The 20595-nt window shown below is 42.0% G+C and overlaps 1 protein-coding gene across 1 annotated transcript; it reads left to right on the top strand.

The window, feature by feature from the left end:
- Window positions 1-2870: 2870 nt before the first annotated feature.
- Window positions 2871-15467, top strand: prrg4 (proline rich Gla (G-carboxyglutamic acid) 4 (transmembrane)). The gene is made up of 7 exons (XM_042341495.1): window positions 2871-2970; window positions 4432-4547; window positions 9452-9615; window positions 9748-9796; window positions 11518-11641; window positions 13869-13997; window positions 14684-15467. The coding sequence occupies exons 1-7, from the start codon at window positions 2966-2968 to the stop codon at window positions 14718-14720; spliced, it is 624 nt and encodes a 207-aa protein (XP_042197429.1). The 5' UTR covers window positions 2871-2965; the 3' UTR covers window positions 14721-15467.
- The last annotated feature ends 5128 nt before the right edge of the window (window positions 15468-20595 follow it).

Below are 20595 nucleotides of genomic sequence, written 5' to 3'. Positions count from 1 at the left end.
CACCTCCCACCCCAGATATCTAGAGGAACCGTTAATTATTTTAGGCATTAAACAAGGAATTAGATTATTTGTTTATAGGCAATAAAGACACAAAAATAATCAGGTCAGGTTAGTCCTTACCTATTAAAAAGTGAACTAAACAACGACGTGAACAATAAAAAGAAGTAATGGGGTACAAAAGAAAATTGGAAATTGTGGTTAATAATAATGTGCAACAAGTAACATTTGCCACAGGCCAAATGACCTCCTTCTGTGCTGAAATGTTTCTATATTTCTATGTTTATATCCCAAGTGTTCAAATAAAACAGAAAATTACCTCCTACCCACGAGATTTTCTCTGGACAGACAGAATTGGTGAATTACATTTTATGATGATCTCCTCCCCCGTTCTCCAGGGAAGGCAAGTTTACCATAAGGACATAAGAATTTGCAAGGCGAAAGATGACTCAAGGTCCGTCTCGTTCACCTTCTACCATCCTTGAGTAAAATATTGTCATCTGTACTGAAAAACTTTTCCTCAAAGAGATGGGGAGGCAGAGGTCTTAGTCAATGATAAAGTGCCTCTTTCTTTGAAGTTAACCTTAGCTTAAGAAGGAGAAAACCGAGAGGTGAAGAGACAGTGGAATGTGCTATCCTTGTCAGGGTTACAGAAAGGACAATGTGATCTCTCTTTACAAGATGAAATTCCAACCATGTCCTTTTACAACAACAACTTGCATTTAAAGAGCACCTTTCACTGTTAAGCATCTCAGAGTCAGAGGTGGGGAGAGAGGAGTTGACTGTAAGTGCGGATGTCAGTAACAATAACAATCCTGGCATAATACCTGCGAGGACTCAAGAACAACATTATTGCTGTCAATTATTACCGTTCTGGGTAGCAACAATGCCACACATGATCACAGCGTTTTAAACAGCTCAGTCAGCTATTCTGGCCAGAGCTGGAAAATTCCACTCATCCACTCGCCTGGGGCGTCTGAGCTCCAGTGACCCGATAAGGTAAACTGATCCAATGGCCTGCAATAACACTAATGTATTTATCGCTTCATCTCCAGTCCTTTATTGCTTCTTTCCGTGATTCGTGCTTTGCTGTGTGCCCAATGCCACATTTGTATGGCAGAACCGCTCGCACCAGAAGCAAAATAAAAATCCCGTTTGAACTAACGGCGCAGCAGATTCCTGTACAGGAGACGGGCGGGAATGGAGCGGCTACAGCTTTCAGCTCATTCTCCCGTCTCTGGGTGTGGGGGGGGGGAACATCTACGAATCAGGCCAGCGACACACAAACAAAATCCTCACTGCCTGTTTGTTTGAGCAATGTAAGGTGGGCTCAGCTATGCTATCAGACCCCACAGTCAGACAGAAGTGGGTTGTCAGTCAAAGCACTTCAGCAACTGGCAAACGTCTGTCTTGCACCGGGCACTGCTCACCACGAGAGGGCATCAAAGCCTCAATGCCACCAGCAAAACTACTGCTGAACAGACTTGTAGGTCTCTTCCTCTGTGGCCTCCGTCGCAGCCCCTTTTTTTTTGTGCGCGTCTGTCTCCCCGTCTGCTCCGCGAGGATATGTTGTTGGTTTCGGTTCCTTCCGGTTAAAATTCAAGACTGTAGATTGGGATAAAACTTCGTAACTTGCGCGACTCGTCCGGAGGACGTGAGCGGAGATGACCCTCGATAGAGCAGTTCCGCGTTGCGCCCTCAAAAAATACACAGTCCATTCACGATGCGGTACGTTCTTTGAGATGCCGTGACGGCGTGACGGGGTGCTGTATCAAATGCAAAGATCATCATTGTTGTCTTATTTGCATCCATTTTTTTGCTTTCGCTTCATAAATCCAGGTCAACCTTACTGAATGATATGCTAATTTTACCATCATTATCGGAGTCTTTTATAGCAAAATTAATCAACGTAGTATTGACTACTTCGGAGTGTATCCTGTGGAGCGCTTTGAGGCATCTCGCGGCATCAAATGCAAGGATTATTATTTTATTACAGCTTTTTTTATCGTGAGCCTATTGCTGAATAATAATAATATAATAATTATAAGAATATTATAGAGAATAATAATTCTCTATGAGAAGATTCCTCTCCGCAGAATTGTTTGAGGCTTTTGCAAAACTCTGGCCAACCCCGTGCCTTGTGCAGGACTCTCCGGAATTAGATAAACCGGGTGTGTGTCCCCGCGGGGGAGAGAGAGGGAGAGTATGCGTTCGGTTCCAGACGCTGGGAAAGCGCCGTGCCTCAGTCAGTTGGTTAGTTTGGTGGCAATACACTCCTGCAGCTCTCAGTCTGTCTGGTTCGGATACTCTCAACAACGGTCTCATCTCCGGGGTTTCCACGATGTGGGTGGGATGTGTGGGAATCCTACGTGGGTTCGGGTACCCTCGAGCACGGGGACGGGTTTCCGCACGTGGCAGACGTTTGGCTGAAGCCCAAGAAAGAAGTGATGGGTTTCCTCAGGTGTCAGACACCCCCCTCCCCCCCCCCTCCCCCCCCCCCTCCCCACACAGGCTGATCCCAAACTAAGCACTGCTCTGGTTCACTCCCAGGGCTCAGGGCGCATGTGCGGTTGTCAGTGCTACATTGTATCCGAGCGGCGATACAGTGAGAGAGTAACAGGAAAGGCTCCGACTCCGACACAGCGTCTCTCTGTCTCCATCTCTCTCTCTCTCTCCCTCTCTCACCTCTCTCTCTGCTCTCAGCAAAACCAGCCCCGTCTCTGTCTCCCCCTCTCCGTCCCCTTCTTTCCTTCCTTCCCCCTCTCTCTCTCTCTCTCTATCCGTTGTGAGGCTGCACCTGACAGTGATCATCTGCATCAGAGCCCCAGAGAGAGAGAGAGAGAGAGGCAAACACAGCGACTGTCTGTGTGTCTGAGTGTGTGTCTGTCTGTCTGTCTGTGTGTCTGTCTGTGCTCTCCGCTGTCTGCGACCTTCGCAACATTGTGGTCCGTGGCCTCGGGGTTTGAGGATGAGGTGAGTGAAGACGTGGTCTGGGGAGAGAGGGAGAGAGAGAGAGAGAGAGAAGGGGGAGGAGAGAAAGAAGGGGGGGAACCAGAGGGGGAGATAGAAAGGGGGGGTGGGGTGGGGGGAGATGGGGAGTGGGGGAGAGAGAGAGAGAGAGGAGGAAGCTGTGGGGGAGGCTGCCCCCCTGTCCCGGTCAGTTTGACCCTTGTACCTGCTGCGAAGTGCAGGTCAGGGGTTCGGGACACAGAAGCGGAGCGACACTCATTTTCTCAGCTCCTGGTGGATAGGAATCAGAGAGAAAGGGTTACGGGAGGCGCTGAGCCGCCTTCACCCGCATTCGCTATTTAAATATATAACTGATTAATAATAATAATAATTTGGTCACTCAATCCATGACTGTTTGCGCGACACTACTGTGCGCAGTTGGCTGCCGCGTTTCGCCCACGAAATACATACGGTCACTCCACTTTGCCGTATAACTCTGTGAAGCGCTTTGAGGTGTCTCGACGACGTGATAAGGCACTGTATCAACTGCGAGGACTTATTATTATGTAAACCTGCAGATCACCCAACTGTACCCAGCGATCAAATCCTTCCGAGGTGAGGCGCTACATCAAATGCAAAGGATGTTGTGGGAAATTCACAAAGAAATAGTCCTGGTCAGCCCAGATCCCAACCTGTCACCTGGGTCGGTGCCAGCCTGACTCGGGTTGGCACCATTCTCACTGAGTCGGAAGATTGTGGGTTGAATTTTTGAACTGACACTTCAGCGCATTGCTGGGACGGTGCAACATTGTCAGAGATGCCATCCAAAGGATGAGATCCCTGATCAGTCTCGTACTACTCGAAAAGAAAAGATTGTTGGTGTCCCGGCCAACAATCCCCCAGATGAAATTTGCCGTACGCTTCATAGCTATTTGAGGAGCATTGCTGGGTTGCAAATTGGCTGCCACATTTACCTGCAAAATACCCAGTCGCCACACTTTAATCCTGTGAAGCGCTTTGAGATGTCTCAGCAGTGAGGTACATCAAATGCAAGGATTACTATTGTTATTGCGACCAGAATCAACAGCTTTAAAAACCTCAGTTTTGTTTTGTGCACTTACTTCGTAAACAGTCTTTTGTTTACTACGTAACTGCCTTGTCTCAGCTTTAAGGTAATCAAAACAAAATAACAACAACAACAAAATTACATTAGTGTAGCGTCTTTCATGTCGGTGTGCGTGGGGACGGGGGGGGGACGTCCCAAGGCGCTGGGCAGTGTACAGCATTTCAGACCCCCGAGCTGGGGTCGGGGGGAAGAGGGGGAGGGGGTGACCAATAATAATCACTTGTACCGAATCTACTTTTTTTTCCCCCAAACAGAAATAACTGTTTTTGTTTTGTTACATTGTTTGTGAATGTTTTCTGTATTCTTCTGAAGATGTGCGTTGTTTATCCCAGCATTAACAGGTTTTTCTGTGTTTTAAGGATTGGAGCCATATCCCCTGTAGTAATGTTCAACTGGCACCTGCCTGTGCTTATCTTCGGGCTATCAGAGTGCATTGGCAAATCTATATCACAAACCGGACAAAATGAAGGAAAAGGTAAGTTTTATTATTGTTGGCCCTTTCCTACTATTGCAGCAATAAGGAAATCGAAAATTTAATCTGGATTAAACATCCCTTCCCCCACCCCACCCCTAAGTTGCCGTCCATTTTAATTTCCCTCTTATGTAAAGTGAATCCATAAGCTGTTGGGCTGAACCTGCTGTACATGGGCTCTGGCCCACCATGTGTTTGGATCACTTCAACAAACAACAAATTACATTTGTATAGCGCCTTTCACGTTGGGAGGACGTCCCGAAACACTTCAGGCAGTTTTGCGAGTGGCGTACAGTGTCACAATGGCGGTCTTATTCTTCCTCTGAGTGGGGTGTTCGGTTTCACAAAGGCAGTTTTATTCTACTAAGTGGTGTGGTTGTTTCACACTGCAAGAGTTTTGTTCTCATTGGTGGTGTCCTATTTCACACTGGCAGGGTTGTGGTTAGTTGTGTGCTGATTAACACTGGTTCTAGTTGAGTTGTGTGCTGTTTTGCAACCTGGGTGTCTTGTTTGACGCTGAACTGTCCTTTCTCCCCCACATCCGCGCCATGATCGGCACTGCCTACCACCACCTCCGCAACATTGCCAGACTCCGCCACTGCCTCACCCCTCAGGCCCCCAAACCCTCACCCACACATTCGTCACATCAAGGCTCGATAATGGGAACTCCCTCCTCATCGGCCTTCCCACTCTTCCCTCCACAAGCTGCAGACCATCTAAAACTCTGCAGCTCGTGTACTCTCACGCACCAGGCTCCGTGACCCCATCACTCCCACCCTCGCCCGATCCACTGGCTCCCCATCCCCCAGAGGATCGAGTTCAAGATCCTCATCCTCACTTTCAAGGCCATCCATGGCCTCACCCCTCCTACCTCTCTGACCCGCTGACTCCCTACCAACCTAACCTGCCCGCTCCCTCTGCTCGGCGGGCTCCAGCCTGCTCCATGTATCCCACCCAACCTACCATCGGTGGCCGGGCTTTCAACCTCTCTGCCCCGCACTCTGGATCTCTATCCCACAATCCCTTCGCCTCTCTTCCCCTCTTGCCTCCTTTAAGGCTGGTCTCAAGACCTTTCCCTTCGATCGCGCCTTTGGTCACCCACCTCTCTGCCTTCCCTCACCCCTACCCCACCCCTCCCCCATGCTCAGGTCCCGACTCTTGAAAGGCGCTCAATAAATGTAATTTTGTTGTTGTTTTAGTCTAGTTCATGGTATTCTGTTCCATGATCAAAATTAACACTAATCATCCAGGAATCTGTTCCCAGCACATTTTAACATTGGCTTCCTAGTATTTCGGAGCAGTGTGTGGCAGGAAATAGCTTCACACAGTAAAGGAATAACTCTGTCTGTGTTTCCTCCTTTTTTTAATTGATGTAAAATACAACTGTTTGCTTTTGGGCTCCCATTTGAATCACATGTACCTAAAACATTTTTCATGAATCGCGTGATCCGCTCACATTCTGTCATATCGGTGGTATTATCCACACACAAGGTGTGCCACCACAAAAGGAATGGTTTGGCAGTGGTATAAATCATACCAATATGATTTATACGCTCTCTTTCCTTAACCATCAAAAAGAAGCGACGTGTAAGGCGCTATACAAATATAATTTTGTTGTTGTTGGATATTGAAAGAGAAGTCTGAAATCTGCCCACTGAACTTCTTGCTCTAGGTAGAATATATCATTAATAATAATAATGATAACAACGATGCTTGCATTTCATACAGTGCCTTACCATGTCGTTGAGACGTCTGAAAGCACTTCACAGAATATGTTGTATATCTTGGACATAATGTATATTTTGTTGGCGAAACACGGTAGCCAATTGTGCACAGCAGTGTCCCACAAATATTTATGGAATAATAAGATTTAATAAGATTGTAACTTGAAAGCAATTTTGACGTAAATAAAAAAACACAAATGTAGTTACATGTTCAAAGGTTTACTCTGAAACAGTAAATATATTTTGATAAAGCTTCTGCTGCAACAGTAACAATCCTTGTCAATATCTTATCGCTGCAATTCTGATCCTTGTAACAGCACTGTTTATTTTGTGATGAATGTATCTCTCCCAACCAATTGGGGCAGCTTTAACTTGCGCGGAAGCTGTTAACAAAATGAGAAACAATATCAGGAACTCAAGCTCTTGAATGTAGCCGCGCAACTGGCGAGGTGAATGGGCAGGTGGGCAATCCAACCAACTAATTACTGGCTGCATTTTCTGTGCAAAGGGTCCGTAGCTTTCAAAACTACTTCTTCCTTCTTTACGTTGTCCTGTTAGCCATGTGGGCTCTTGCTATCTCGTTTACGGAATTCTGTTACGCGCTGATGTGATGTAATCACTCCGAGGTGCTGCCCGGGTGTGAAGGGAGCTATATAAGTGCAACTTGTTGTTGATGTGCCCTTCTCCCCACCCTTTGCCTGGAATCCATTCACAAACTGCCTCAAACAGAACTCGCCTTCAAAGGAATACACTGTGCCACCCAGCAAATAATCGCAAGTAAATCATTGAGCCAATAAGTTGTGCAAATCAATTACATCTGCAATTAAATTCCGGTGGTTAGTCATCGCTTTGTGCAGCCGATTTCATTACCACCCCCCCCCCCCCACCACCCACCACCCACCAGTTCCCCCAATTTGTTTCAGAATATTTTTCTGTGTACCAGTGAAGTTTCTGGCCTACAAACCTGGGATTTCATTTTCTCACATTTTTTTTTCTCTCGTCTGCAACATTCTCTTGCAGTTGTGTTTGTTTTTATATCGCAGTGCTATTATCCTGTGGTTTTGTTTCACGCTCGCTGTTCTGTGAGTGTGTGTGTGTGTGTCTGTTACGCTTTGTGTGTACACTGGCAAATTTCCTCCATATGGTTGTTTGTGTCCATGTTAGTGGTTAGCCTGCGCTGGTCCTGGGTGCAATTGAAAGTTAAAAGAGAATGCGTTCACCCAGAGAGTGCCAGTGGTCTGGAGAGCAGCACAGAGAAGGTGTCCTAAATTAGTTAAACAAAGAGAGCGCATCACAAAACCTACGATAAGTTGCAAAGAGACCAAGGGAAAGCCTGAGCCAGTTATTCAGTTAGATGGAGATGGGGGGAGAGCGTGTCGATATTATACTTGATGTTAAAAATGGGCTTATTCATTGCCAATGTGTTGAAATATGCATAGTGGTTAGAGCAAGCGAGAGGACCTTAGCCAAGTTTCCTTGTATCCAAGTTTACTCCACACGCCTTTGTTTACCAAGCATTAATTAGGAACCCAGTTGTTAGTCAATTGGCGGATCGCTTTTCTGGGGGTAATAATTCCTTTTGGAAAAAAGTAATAATTTGGTCACTCAATCCATGACTGCTTGTGGGACACTACTGTGCACAATTGGCTGCAGTCTTTTGCCCACAAAATATATAGTCACTCCACTTTACTATTGAGGATTATTATTAAATGCAACTGCCAAATTGCCCATAGTAATGTAACACAAACAGCCATGAAGGAAGCGCATGAAGTTTGTGGGGGAAAAAAATCAGCCTGGGGCCTTCTGAGGTTAACAAGATGATCTCTTAATATTGTCATAAAAAAAATCACTGTGGTGTAGGGAAATATTTCATGATGTATTCTTACACTTCATTTTTGGGATTGGATGAGCTTACTTAGATTTTTAGAGATTATTCACCAGGGAAACTCAACAAAGTATTACATCTAATCATATCTGAGCAATGCAGGGAGGGCGGGGGGGGGGGGGGGGGGGGGGGTGAGCCATCTGGGGCATGTAGAGAACCAGCTCTGCTGTTCCAGTGAGATAATAAAAATGTGCCTTGAGAGTACGAGTACTCAGATCGCTGGTGTTTTAATAAAGATAGAAAACGAAAACTTGCATTTATATAGCACCCTTCATGTGTGACGTCCTCCCGGCGTGAAAAGCGCTATATCAAGTTCCAAAGTTTCAGGGCGTGGTGGCTGAATGCTCAAAGATAAATATAAGCGAGTGTGAAACTATTGCGGATGCCTTTTGCTGTGAACACTATGTTGAGTTTTTTTTTCCACTCTGTGGAGTCCTGTAGCTCAGTGGTTAGAGCACTCGCTTTGCAAGCGAGATACCTGGGTTCAATTCCAGGCAGAGGGCGAAACTTTGGGCAAGTTTCCTTACTCCACACAAAGCCTAATAATAATCCCTCCAAAACCAAAAACAATAATAAATTGGTCATTTTCAATCTACGACTGTTTGTGGGACATTGCTGTGCGCAATTGGCTGCCGCGTTCGCCCACAAATATACAGTCAATTCACTTTACAGTATATTCTGTGAAGCGCTTTGGGACGTCCTCCCGACGTGAAAAGCGCTATATCAAATGCAAGGATTATTATTATTATTATTATATTCCCAGCTTTTTCACTTTTAATTGGGTCTTCATTCACATGCACTATCCTCAGGGTCCATGAACCATGTATTGTAGCTGTACTTGGCACTTGAGGAACACTGAGTCACGGCACTCAGCACAGTATTCACTGACCAGCTGCACTTTCACCTTTTGGTTCGAACCTTTGTGCCGTGAAATCACAGGAATTGCTGGAACAAAAAAGTCCAAGATCCATCTAGTTCGCCTTCTACCACCCCAGTAATATAATAATATAATAATAATCCTTGCATTTGATACAACCTTATCAGGTCTTCGAGACGTCTTAAAGTGTTTCAAACAATATACTGCAAAGTGAAAAGGCTGTATATTTTGTGGGCGACAAGCCAATCGCGCACAAAATGTACATACTGTAATAATGTTGACAGCAATTAATCATGTCGCAATCTTGGGTTTAATCGACAGTTGTGACTGGCTGCAGTAGTAATATGATTCAGTCTATTGATTCATTTTGGCAATCAAAATGGTTAATTTTTCTGTACTTGTGTTTGTTTACTTTTGCCAGCATTTATTAAAGAAAAGGAAGCTCAGAGTTTCCTTGGAAGGCGGATCCTGTATAATCGCTGGGACTTTGAAATATTTACACAAGGAAATCTCGAAAGGGAGTGTTTTGAAGAAATATGCAGCTTTGAAGAGGCACAAGAAGTTTTTGAGGATGATAAGAAAACTGTAAGTAATTTGTGCTTCGAGTTGTAAATGTGTTTGGAGTGGAGTTTAAAAAAAAAGCAAATGTAGTTAAGTTTCGTCATAATTGTATCTTCTGCTAGAGACAAAAACAAACATTTATTTTTTGTGTTGCAGAAACTCTTTTGGAAAGAATACACAACAAAGGGTCCCTATGCTAAGCCAGGTAAAAAGAGAGTTGTTTTTCCTGTTGTTTTTCCTGTTCAAATGTAATTCATTGTTATACGATTAAATTATATGGTCCTTTATTGACTTACTTGTGCCATTTCACTGCAAACCTTTGAGCTTTCTCTTGATGTCCTGGGTATAGCAAACATAAGAGTTCATTCCATGATAAAATGAATACACAAACCCAACTGTATCATTGTACTATTTGCTGTCAAATTGTCAGTATGAGTGTCCCCAACCCCTGTGTGTCTACCCCAATGGTATAGTGCTACTCTTCTCTCATTATAGAAAAGAGTGAGCCTTCTACTACATTTACATGAAAGTTTGACGGCAAAAAGACTTTTCCCCCCTTTGGAACTGCAAGAACTTTGAGAACAAAGTTATGATATTTAATAAAGAGGGGGAGAGAGTTGATTGAAGTACAGTATTTAACATGAAGTAGTTGGAAAATTTGAATTCAAGTAAGTTATTTTTCTGCAGTGAAACAATTTCCAGAACAAGAAGCTTATCTTCAAAATAAGAACAGCAAAGGGAATAGGAATTATTTTTATGTAATAAAGGGAAATGGTGATAGAATGTGGAGCAAGCTTCTAACACGTTCGGTGGAACAAGAAACTACAAAGGATTTCAAAAAGGGACCAAAGAAGTTCCTGTCAAATAAAATGATTCAGGGTTATTAGATTTAGAGATGGATACATCAAAGGAATGTTACGAGAAATTGCGAGTAGGGATATGTTGGACGTTTGCCTAAAATTGTGACTATGTTACTGTTTAAAAGCTGAATTATGTATGAATATTAATGCTCCATCCGATAAAATCTCTCGCCAATTTTACTCATTCTTTCCCCATTCCTAGCAGACGGTTAAACATGTATGGAGACCTTTTATCCTTTCCTTCTTTCTCCCCTCCTGCCTCTGACACATCCGAGCACATGACCACATTATTTCTCAGCTTGGTTTAGATTTGAGATAATCTCTTATTACCAAGAATTCAGTTTGTGTGAGTAATGTGAATGCTCACCAAATCAATTGCATTTTTAATCAGCATGTGAATCCCTAGGGCTACATGGCTGAGATGTTTGATAAGGTACACTGCTGTAGTTTTCACAGTTTACTTAATGCGTTCCCAGTCAAGGATCTTATGAGAGAAAGGTTACTGATTACAAAGTTGAAGAAATGCCTGCCTTGAAAAATAAGGATTAAGTGAATGCACCCGATGGCCTAGTGGATAAATATACTGCTGGCTTGCAGATCAGGTCACAGATACTCGTCTGTACTGAGTTTGTTAATCTCAGCTGGGGCAACATTTGGAACATTATGACTGACCTTAGGATCGACCTTCGTACGGAGGAGGGCACAAATCAGCCAGGATTTCTGCTTCTCACTATTCAGTTACCTGTGCTGTGCACCTGTGGATTAGGATAGATAGACTTCATTGGAGGAGCAAACCCCAACACTACTACATTCCTATGGAAAAAGCAGGTGTGAATGTTGGGTGAAAACTGAATTGGGCTCAGCTGTGATGTCCTCTGTAGTTGAATATTTTGCAGCTGAGTTCAGGGCTACATACTGTATAAGGAATGAGCGCTTAGATGTTATACCAAATGGGTGCTGGAACTATGGCTCTTTATACAAAACTTTCAGCATTACCAAAAGGGTTTGAGAGTTGTTTGTACTACTTTATTTAACCAAAAAAATGTATTGAATATATATCTTCCAGGTATTTCAACTGATATCACCACGATTGTTACAGCATTTTTTACCACAGCAGTATTCATAGTTATAGTGGGACTGTTGGCTTGGTGTTACTGTAAGCGAAGATACAAAGACCGAAGTAGCACAGGGTAAGTTATTGAAAACTTTCATATCATTAACAACAAGATTCCATTTATTGTTGTTGACACAATTGTTGTTGTTGTTGTTGTATTAAGTCTTGTGAGCACACTTGAGGTTACTTTGCAATCTTTGTTGGACAGTACGGGTAGCAATGAAGTAATGTATTTCTTAAAATATATTTGTATCAGTATCAGTATCAGGACACTGATGGTGAAATTCAATAAGAGTTTTGTACAAGTCTGCAGCATTGAGGATATAAAACCAATGTGGGGTCGCCTGAGTTTAATCTTCTACTGCAAACACTGTTTTAAATGTCATAACATTTGCTCCAAATGAAATTTTAATATGTACAATAAAAACCTGCCAAACAAAATCTGCCCTAATGAAAACCGAGCAACCTGAGCAGTTCTATTGAGCTGTAACATTCTGTAACACATGTCTGTGTGGTTGATGTGTTCTGCTTATCTGGTTGTATAAGAATAAGAACAATTACATCTCTGTTTCCACCACTGTCCTCCATATCGATATTATACATTGTGTATTTTTAATTCAACCAGAATTTTGTTTTCTTTCATCATTACAAAGCTTGCCTTTAGGTTATAGCTAATGTTAGAACATAAGATCATAAGAATTTGCTCGACCAAGATCCACCTAGTTTGTCTTCCACCATCCTGGCAGTCATTTGACATGTCGTGACCCTAAACTATATACTGTGTCCCCAGATATTATTTTCTAGCAGAAATCTATCTAATTTGTTCTTGAAACAATCAACACTTTCTGCTAACACCTAGGGACCCTGTTCTGTAAGTTATCTGTCGTCACACATTGCATGTTAGCTGATTACAGGGTCCAGTTGAAAGTCTGTGGCTTGTTTTATGTTTGCACAAGCATCGTAGAGACATAATAATAATAATAATAATAATAATAATAATCCTTGCACATGTTGAAGAAGTCTACTTTGTTTTGAGTCTTAATGTATCTCTTTGTTCTAAAGAACCCACATGATTTTTTTAAAAAGCAAACCTTTTTTTAAAATTCTCATCAACTTTCCTTTCCCCGATTTCCTAAAGGTTTGTCTTTTTGACTTCTAATGGGATGCAATTCCTAAGGTCTGACTGACTATCCTGTGGATCCTTGTTCAAGTGATTAATGTTCATGTGTGATAGTGAACATCAGTAGGCAGTTCAATTATTATAATAATAATAATAAAATAAGCCTTGCATTTGATATCACACCTTATCATGTTGTTGAGACGTCCCAAAGCACTTCACAGAATATATTGTTTAATGGATCGACTGTGTATGTTGTGGTCGATGCAAATTACAAAAAAAAACAAATTACAATGTAAAGGATCGTTCAGCAGCTTAAATTGCACGGAAGGCCAACTGACATAAACCATTAAATATTTACAGATTTCCTTCAGCTGCAGCATAAACTATTCCAATGAACCTTGTGCTAAGACAGTCTAAAACTACACGAGTGAAGAAAAGGGAAGATGTAGCCTCACAGGGTTGGAATGCAATGTCCTCAATGGTATGGCCCCAGATCACGCACTAGATGGCGGCCTTGTCCTGTTCAGGAGAGGTGAACGTGTAGTCACGATTCATAGACTTTTTATCTTTTTATTGTTAGTGCTTTCTCATTTTTATATTTTCCAAGTCGGTGCAGTTACGGCTGATCACAACCGGAGTATCTGGTCATAACAATGGGAGTGACGCTGTTGGCCTAAGTGTCCCTGTCCTAAGGAGGAATCTGATCCGCCAGGGTTTCCTGCCTCTGTGACCTATCCGGTGACCTATTGTGTAAAGAGCCTGGATGGTAATCCGGCTTGGCTTTGATGTGCTCTTATCGTTCTCCAGCTTTCTCTGTCAAGGCTCACCCCATGATGAATAGCCCTTTGTGCAACGTACCGGTCAGTGGGCTACCACAACTTGTGGAACTCTGTACCCTGCCAAGAGTTATTGGCTTCAGGCAGAAAATAAGACAGGAAAAGGCTTTCAAGCTCTCCAAAGATGATTCATAATGTGGTTTCTTACCTTGTTCCTGCAGTGGGGGCTTTGAATTACATTGCATATTGGTTCGAAAAAAAATTCTTATTTTATCCTAAACATCTGTTTCGACCACAAAATATACAGTCAGTTAACTTTACAGTACATCCTGTGAAGCGCTTTGAGACGTCTCGAAGACGTAATATATTATTATCTGCCACCTTATCATTTCAAATTGTCTTATTAGAGGAACTGAAGATGTCCCTGCAGATCCTGTACCCTTTACGTCGGTTGAAGAGCCAGGATTACCCTCGTATGAGCAGGCACTCCAAACCACTGGACAATATGATGGACCTCCACCACCTTACCAGCCTGGGTAAGAAATAATTGTATCCTAAATAAGCACACTTATAGTTTTGTTTCATTAAAAACACAAAATATCATTGTGACTGCTTCTCCTCTCCCCCCCGCTCCCCCCATTAGTAATTCTCGAACAGCAAACTTTTGCTGCAACAGTAGCTGTTTTAAAAATGAAATTATTGGCTTTATCGGCCAATTATAGGCTGCTATCATACGCACTTTACAGCAGCTGGTAAACTGAGTAGAATTAATAACAAAAATAATAATCTTTGTATTTGATATAACACCTTATCACATCTTTGAGACGTCTCAAAGTGCTTCACAGAATATACTGTAAAGTGGACTGACTGTATATTTTGTGGGGGAAACCTGGCTGCCAATTGCGCACAGCAGTGTCCCACAAACAATCGTGGATTGAGTTACCAATTTATTATTTTTTTTTGAAGGAATTAATACCCTGGAAAACTGTTGCACCAATCAACTCACAACCAGGTTCCTACTTACTGCTTGGTAAACAGAAGGGTGTGGAGTAAGGAAACTTGCGCAACGTTTCGCCCTGCCTGGGAATCAAACCCAGGTCTCTCGCCTGCGAGGCCAGTGCTCTAACCACTGAGCTACAGGACTCCCAAGAAACCTGGAAATGCATTGTACATATATTGTACATACATTTGTTATGTAATGGATTTTACTTTGTTTCCACAGATCTTTCGGTCGCTGTAAAACCCAAAGCTCTCGATAACGGACAGACGAGTTTGTAATAGAAACGTAACACCAGCAGCACACTTAAACTTCAACGTATTAAATCACCTGCACTTTGGTCTCCCCCAATGGACTAATGGCTAAAAGCATCACCATAGCACTGAGCCATACAGACTGGTTGCAGATACAGTTTTTGGCCTGGGCTGAAGTAAGTCTCAGCCAACGCAGCGAATGGGGTGCTGCAATTAGCTTTAGCGCTCCTGAGATTAGGACAGGAGTAAAATAATCAGCACTGGTTTCTGTTCTTGATTGCTATCCAGTGAACCCCCTGGTCAAAATGTGGACTTCGACCGATCAGGCTGGGCTGCGATTCCCTCCACAGTCAAGTGTTGTGTCAAATGCTCACGGATTAGGCTCACGTGAAGAATGGCAAAACTACATGTAAGAAAAAAAACTTAATTTTGCAAAATAACGTAATGCTAACTTTCTTTCTACATATGCTCTGTTTGTCTGTAAATTCACAATTTAATAGGAATTTGCAATGACATGATGGAAATAATCAGGCGTCGATTGCAGAAATATCGCACTTCACTTAAAATTTGATAGTTTAATTTTGAATTTGGTATTTTAAAACCCTGTAATATGAATTATTTCGCTAATTTTTCAGATTTTGGGGGTTTCTCATTGTGAACTGATTAAAGATCTTTCACCAGCTTGCCAGAATACAAACCTCAGATCTGATTGAGGTGTTTAAAATGATAAAAGGATTCGAGAGGGTAGCTGCAGAGAAACTATTTTGTCTTGTGGGTTGGGGAATCCAGAACAAGGGGCCATCGTCTTAACATTAGGGCTAGGCCATTTGGGAAGGAAATCAGGAAGCATTTTTTAATGCAAAGGGTCGTGGGAATTTGGAACTCTCTCCCTCTCCCAAAAGACTGTGAATGCAGGATCTATTCAAATTTTCAAGACTGAGGTGGATAGGTTTTTATTAGGTCAGGGTATCAGGCGATGTTGGGGCAAAGATATTTGGAGTTGTGGTACAGATCAGCCATGATAAATTGGTGAAACAGGCTCGAGTCCTGTGTTCCAAATCAGTTCCAGGTTGCAAGGACTAATGAAAGATAATCAGATATTTTCAAAATAATCCATTAAAACTCAACCTCGGTTTCTTTCGGGAGACCTCAGCACATAAAGTAGATTGTCAGAACATGTATTTGTTGAAATATTGCTTTTTATTCAAAGTTAGATCTTAAACAACTCCCATCATAGCCCAGCACCGATGCAAAGTACTCAAGTTCTCAAGACATTGACTGGTCCCTTGGCTTATCCACATCAACTGTCCTTGTAAACTAGTGTTGTCCTAGTTGCCAAAATCATCTTGCTCTGCATAAGATGTGACCAAAGCCAGACCCCTCATAAGTACAAACCAATATCTCTGCTACCAAACATGATCAAAACCAATATGAACTAGACGCTGATAAAACATCTGGAACAACCTTCAGAGGAGATTGAGCTGCTTATAACACGCTAATCATTCCATAGTGATTCTCTCAGTATTCACCTACAAGTTAACTAGTTGACACTTAACATTTGGCATGGCTTGCTAGTCTGATTGAACAGATCTGACCACCTTTTAACATATCTGGTTAGTTGTCAAACTGGATATGTAGCTTTCCCCAAGGATACAAGCATTGGATCACTATAACTACATGACTCTGGGTTCCCTCAGGAAGTGTACTTGGCTCAATGGTGTTTACTCTCCGTCACTGACCTAGTGGATTTGATGACATGTTGATGATGCTACTCTCCTGAGAGTGAACTGTAACTGATTAATAAGCTGTGAGTGAATCATTGCAGAGAGATGTACAATTACACAACGAGGGGACAAATGAATTATTTTCAACCTCTGAGAAGGTCAAGTTGATCAATCTACCAAAAAGGATTAAGTGTAATATTGCCAGCCAACCTCTACATGAAAGGGTTGCAAATATTTCAGTAACAGTTATTAGCTCTTTGACTCTATCATTTGACCTGAGTTCGGCCAAAAGCCAGCAAGTACAAGAAGGATAGTTAGGAAAGGTGCGAGGAGAGTGGCAATCGCAAGAAAATCTTACTTGTCCAAGCTGTCAACGAAACCTGATCATTGCTTGTGAATCTTGTCAAAATAGTTTATTCTATCTGAAATAGATACAGTTGAACCCCTGGAGAATTTATTTTTTTCACCTCAACGACTTACATGTAAAAACCTGTTATAAGGAAAAACACACAAAAAAATCTTTGTCAACAGTGTGGGTTCAGATCCAGAATCCTTTAGAATACATACGTGCACAGTATTTATAAATAGCACATTTCACCTTGGCACTTATTTTTTCTCGAAACAAAAAACAAAGAAACAGGCTGTTTGGGATTAGCAAATCAGAAAGGATATTTGGTAAGAATGCTTACATATACATCTCCAACTTATATATTCAACCGCCTAATTACCTTCAACTATGAATGCAGGTATTGCAGACTTGCCAAAAAAAACAAACAAATGTGGTGTGTTGAGGTGCTGTTAGAGATATTGTGAAAGGAGGAACACAGTAGTGGAATTGAGGGCTGATCAGTTTAAAAACAAATCCAAGGGAGCCACTAGTGCTGTTAAGAAAGCAGGTGGCTGTGTAACACATACAACCGAGAACATATTCATAAGGATTGTGTACAATTCCACTTGCAAGCTTTACAAATCGGAATGACATCCAAGTGGAGCAAGTATAGACGCTTTCCTAGTTAATTTGAATTTCCATTCCCACCGGGTGAGAGATCAAATTGACTTAAATAAGACCATCACTGAGAATGAAATTGGAGGCACTGCACAATTGCTGTCTGCAGGCAATTCCCCAGCCTTAGAGAGTATTCTGGTGAGAAATTATGCAAGGCGGCATGAAATTATTTCCAAGGCATTGGGTGTGATTTGAGATTTTTTTTTAACAGTAGAATGGTATGATTTTATTTAGCATTGCTGAATACATATTCCCAAGGCAGATGGGGATGTAAGGGAGATGTGCAGCTACCCAGATTTCTGTTGTAAATGTATGCTCACTGAAATACCAGTGAGCATAATTGGGCAGGTTTCATATATTCTTTGGATAATACCTCGTGTTTTTGTAACATTCAAATTGTAGGGCACATTTAGGTTGGGACATGTTTCAAGCGACTGCCAGAGTGGTGGAAGGCAAACTGGACGCACCTTGGTCTTCTTTGACCCAGCAAATTCTTATGTTATGATGAATCTCCTTGAATTAGAAATGTGTCATATTGGGAAGATGCAGCCTTTACTTTAAACTTAAAGGGATGGAAGAAGAAACAAAGGGATTCTCTATTAAGCAGATATACTAATAATAATTATTATTAGATATAGTGCAGATGTTATAGTAAAACAAAATAAGGGGTTCAATAATAGTTTATTGTAGTGGGGTAGGGCGTTCCCTCTTTTTGCAGTAAAATATCTCATTAAGACTATAAATTTGCTGACAGAGTAAATTATATCACCAACTTGTTTCCTTTGGACATTCCCATCGCATAACAGGTCCTGCCACATAGTTTCCAGTGGTATTATAAGCTGTGAGAATTAATTCTGATGAAGTAGATGAGAATTTAGGAATTGGAAACAGTTGGCGCTGAACTACCTCCAGTTCTTGTGTATGGATTTTTTGGGGTAGGCAAGCTTCAGCGAGGCTGTATTTGGATTGGAATCCATCCAGTTGGTGGGATATGGAATAGCCTTCCACTAGTCCTGTGCCGCTCTTCTGCTCCCCCTCCCCCCCGTAAAGATTCTATGTCATCTCAGTGCGAAATAGAGATGACGGTTCTTGAGGTGGGGGGAACTGTTCAGCGAATCCTCTTCCTGATTCCAGATGCTCTTTCAAATAACGCTGTCAAATGTGAATGTGATTGACTCGAGATTTTAGGCACTGGAAAAGCTTTGATACAACTAAATCCTCTAACGGAGATTTGTGTTGGGATATTGTGTGGTGTCGTGGCGCTCCTTTTGCCTCCACACATCTCTGTAATCTTTAAGTTCCGGTATAACGGCCCTAAGAATGAATTTATTTTCCTCTTACCTTAAAATACTAACGTTCCTGTGCCCCTGTTTTTTTTCTGAAAGGGAAGTCAGATCGTTAGAATTTGCTTCTTTCCAAATGAGTTTAGAAATGCAATAGTCCTAATTATTGCTAATTTGTACCCTTCTTAATTTTGCTTTCTGTATTTTGTATACCCTATATTTTGTTGTGGATTTCATGTTTGTAAACAGTTTCAATTGATAATAAAACTTATTTCATCAAAAAAATAAACTCACCTTTACTTTGTCCGCAAAATATACAGTTATTTCACTTGACAGTATATTCCGTGAAATGCTTGGAGACACCTCGACAAGGTCATGAGGCGCTATATTAAATGCAGGGATCATTATTATTATTTTGTTACCCTCGACTGTTTGTGTTCCACGAAGCCTATGTGTATCCTGTGATGGAAATATTGTACTTAATTTGTTTCAAAACAAAACTCATCTTTCCCTATAAAGAGGGATAGAAACATCACAATGTATTTGCTTACATCACGTTCTATGAACTGCACAACTTTAATCATTATTTCCAGGTCTTATTCCTACAGTATTTAGAGTATAATTGTTTTATTAAGTCTAGTTCTTACAATACTAGTCAGCCTTGCATTTGATTTGCACTTTCATGTAAGGAAGAGGTCTGAAAGCTTCATTTTAAGCAGCCACAGGACAGGATTCACTTTATTTAGCCACATTTAGCCACCGAGTTGCTACAAACACAAAAAAATAACAGCAAATGCATTTAATGTCGTAATAATCCTATACTGGCATTTTGTTGTAGCGCCTTTCAAGTCCAGAGCATATCTCAAAATGCTTTCAACGACAACTTGCATTTACACTGATGGTGCTCTTCAGGTGGGCAGCGTCTCTTGAGCGCTTTCACCGGATTTTCCAGTAATGTGTAGTGACTGTGTTTTCCAGGTGAAAAGCAGTAATAACTAGGTGAGTGGATGTGTAGAGAGTGAAGAGAAATGCAAAGGGTATACAGTCGTGGTCCGCAAAATATACAGTCAATCCACTCTGCAGTGAAGCGCTTCGAGATGTCCCGAAGACGTCGGAAGGCACTATATCAAATGCAAGGATTCTGATTATAATCAGTTCCCTTCCAACATCCACCAGTTTCTGAGGAAAGGTCATCAATGAAACACATTTCCCCCTCTCTCTCTATAGATGCTGCCTGACCTGCTGAGTGTGAGTGAGTGTGTGTGTGAGTGAATGTGTATGAGTGTGTTGGAGTGAGTGAGTGTTAGTGAGTGTGTTATGTGAATGAGAGTATGTGTGTGAGTGAGTGTGAATGAATGTGTGTTGAGTGGTTGTGTGTGAGTGAGTGAGTCAGTGTGTGAGTTTGTGTGTGAGTGAGTGAATGAGTGAGTGTGTGAATGAGTGCTGTGAATAAGTGTGTGAATGAGTGTGAATGAGTGTTGTGAATAAGTGTGAGAGTGAATGTGTGTGAGTGCGTGTGTGTTGGAGTGAGTGAGTGTGCGAATGTGAGAAAGTGAATGTGTGTGAGTGTGTGTTGGAGTGAGTGAGTGTGTGAATGTGAGAAAGTGAATGTGTATGAGTGAGTGTGTGTTGGAGTGAATGTGTGAGTGTTGGAGTGAGTGAATGTGAGAAAGTGAATGTGTATGAGTGAGTGTGTGTTGGAGTGAATGTGTGAGTGTTGGAGTGAGTGAGTGTGTGTGAATGTGAGAAAGTGAATGTGTATGAGTGAGTGTGTGTTGGAGTGAATGTGTGAGTGTTGGAGTGAGTGAGTGTGTGTGAATGTGAGTGATTGTGTGTGTGTGTGTTGGAGTGTGTGTATGAGTGAAGTGTG

The sequence above is a fragment of the Callorhinchus milii genome, unplaced genomic scaffold, assembly GCF_018977255.1.
Source record: "Callorhinchus milii isolate IMCB2004 unplaced genomic scaffold, IMCB_Cmil_1.0 Scaffold17, whole genome shotgun sequence".
Taxonomy (NCBI): Eukaryota; Metazoa; Chordata; class Chondrichthyes; order Chimaeriformes; family Callorhinchidae; genus Callorhinchus; species Callorhinchus milii.
Note: the sequence above shows the minus strand (reverse complement) of the source record. Positions and strands in the feature narration are given on the sequence as shown.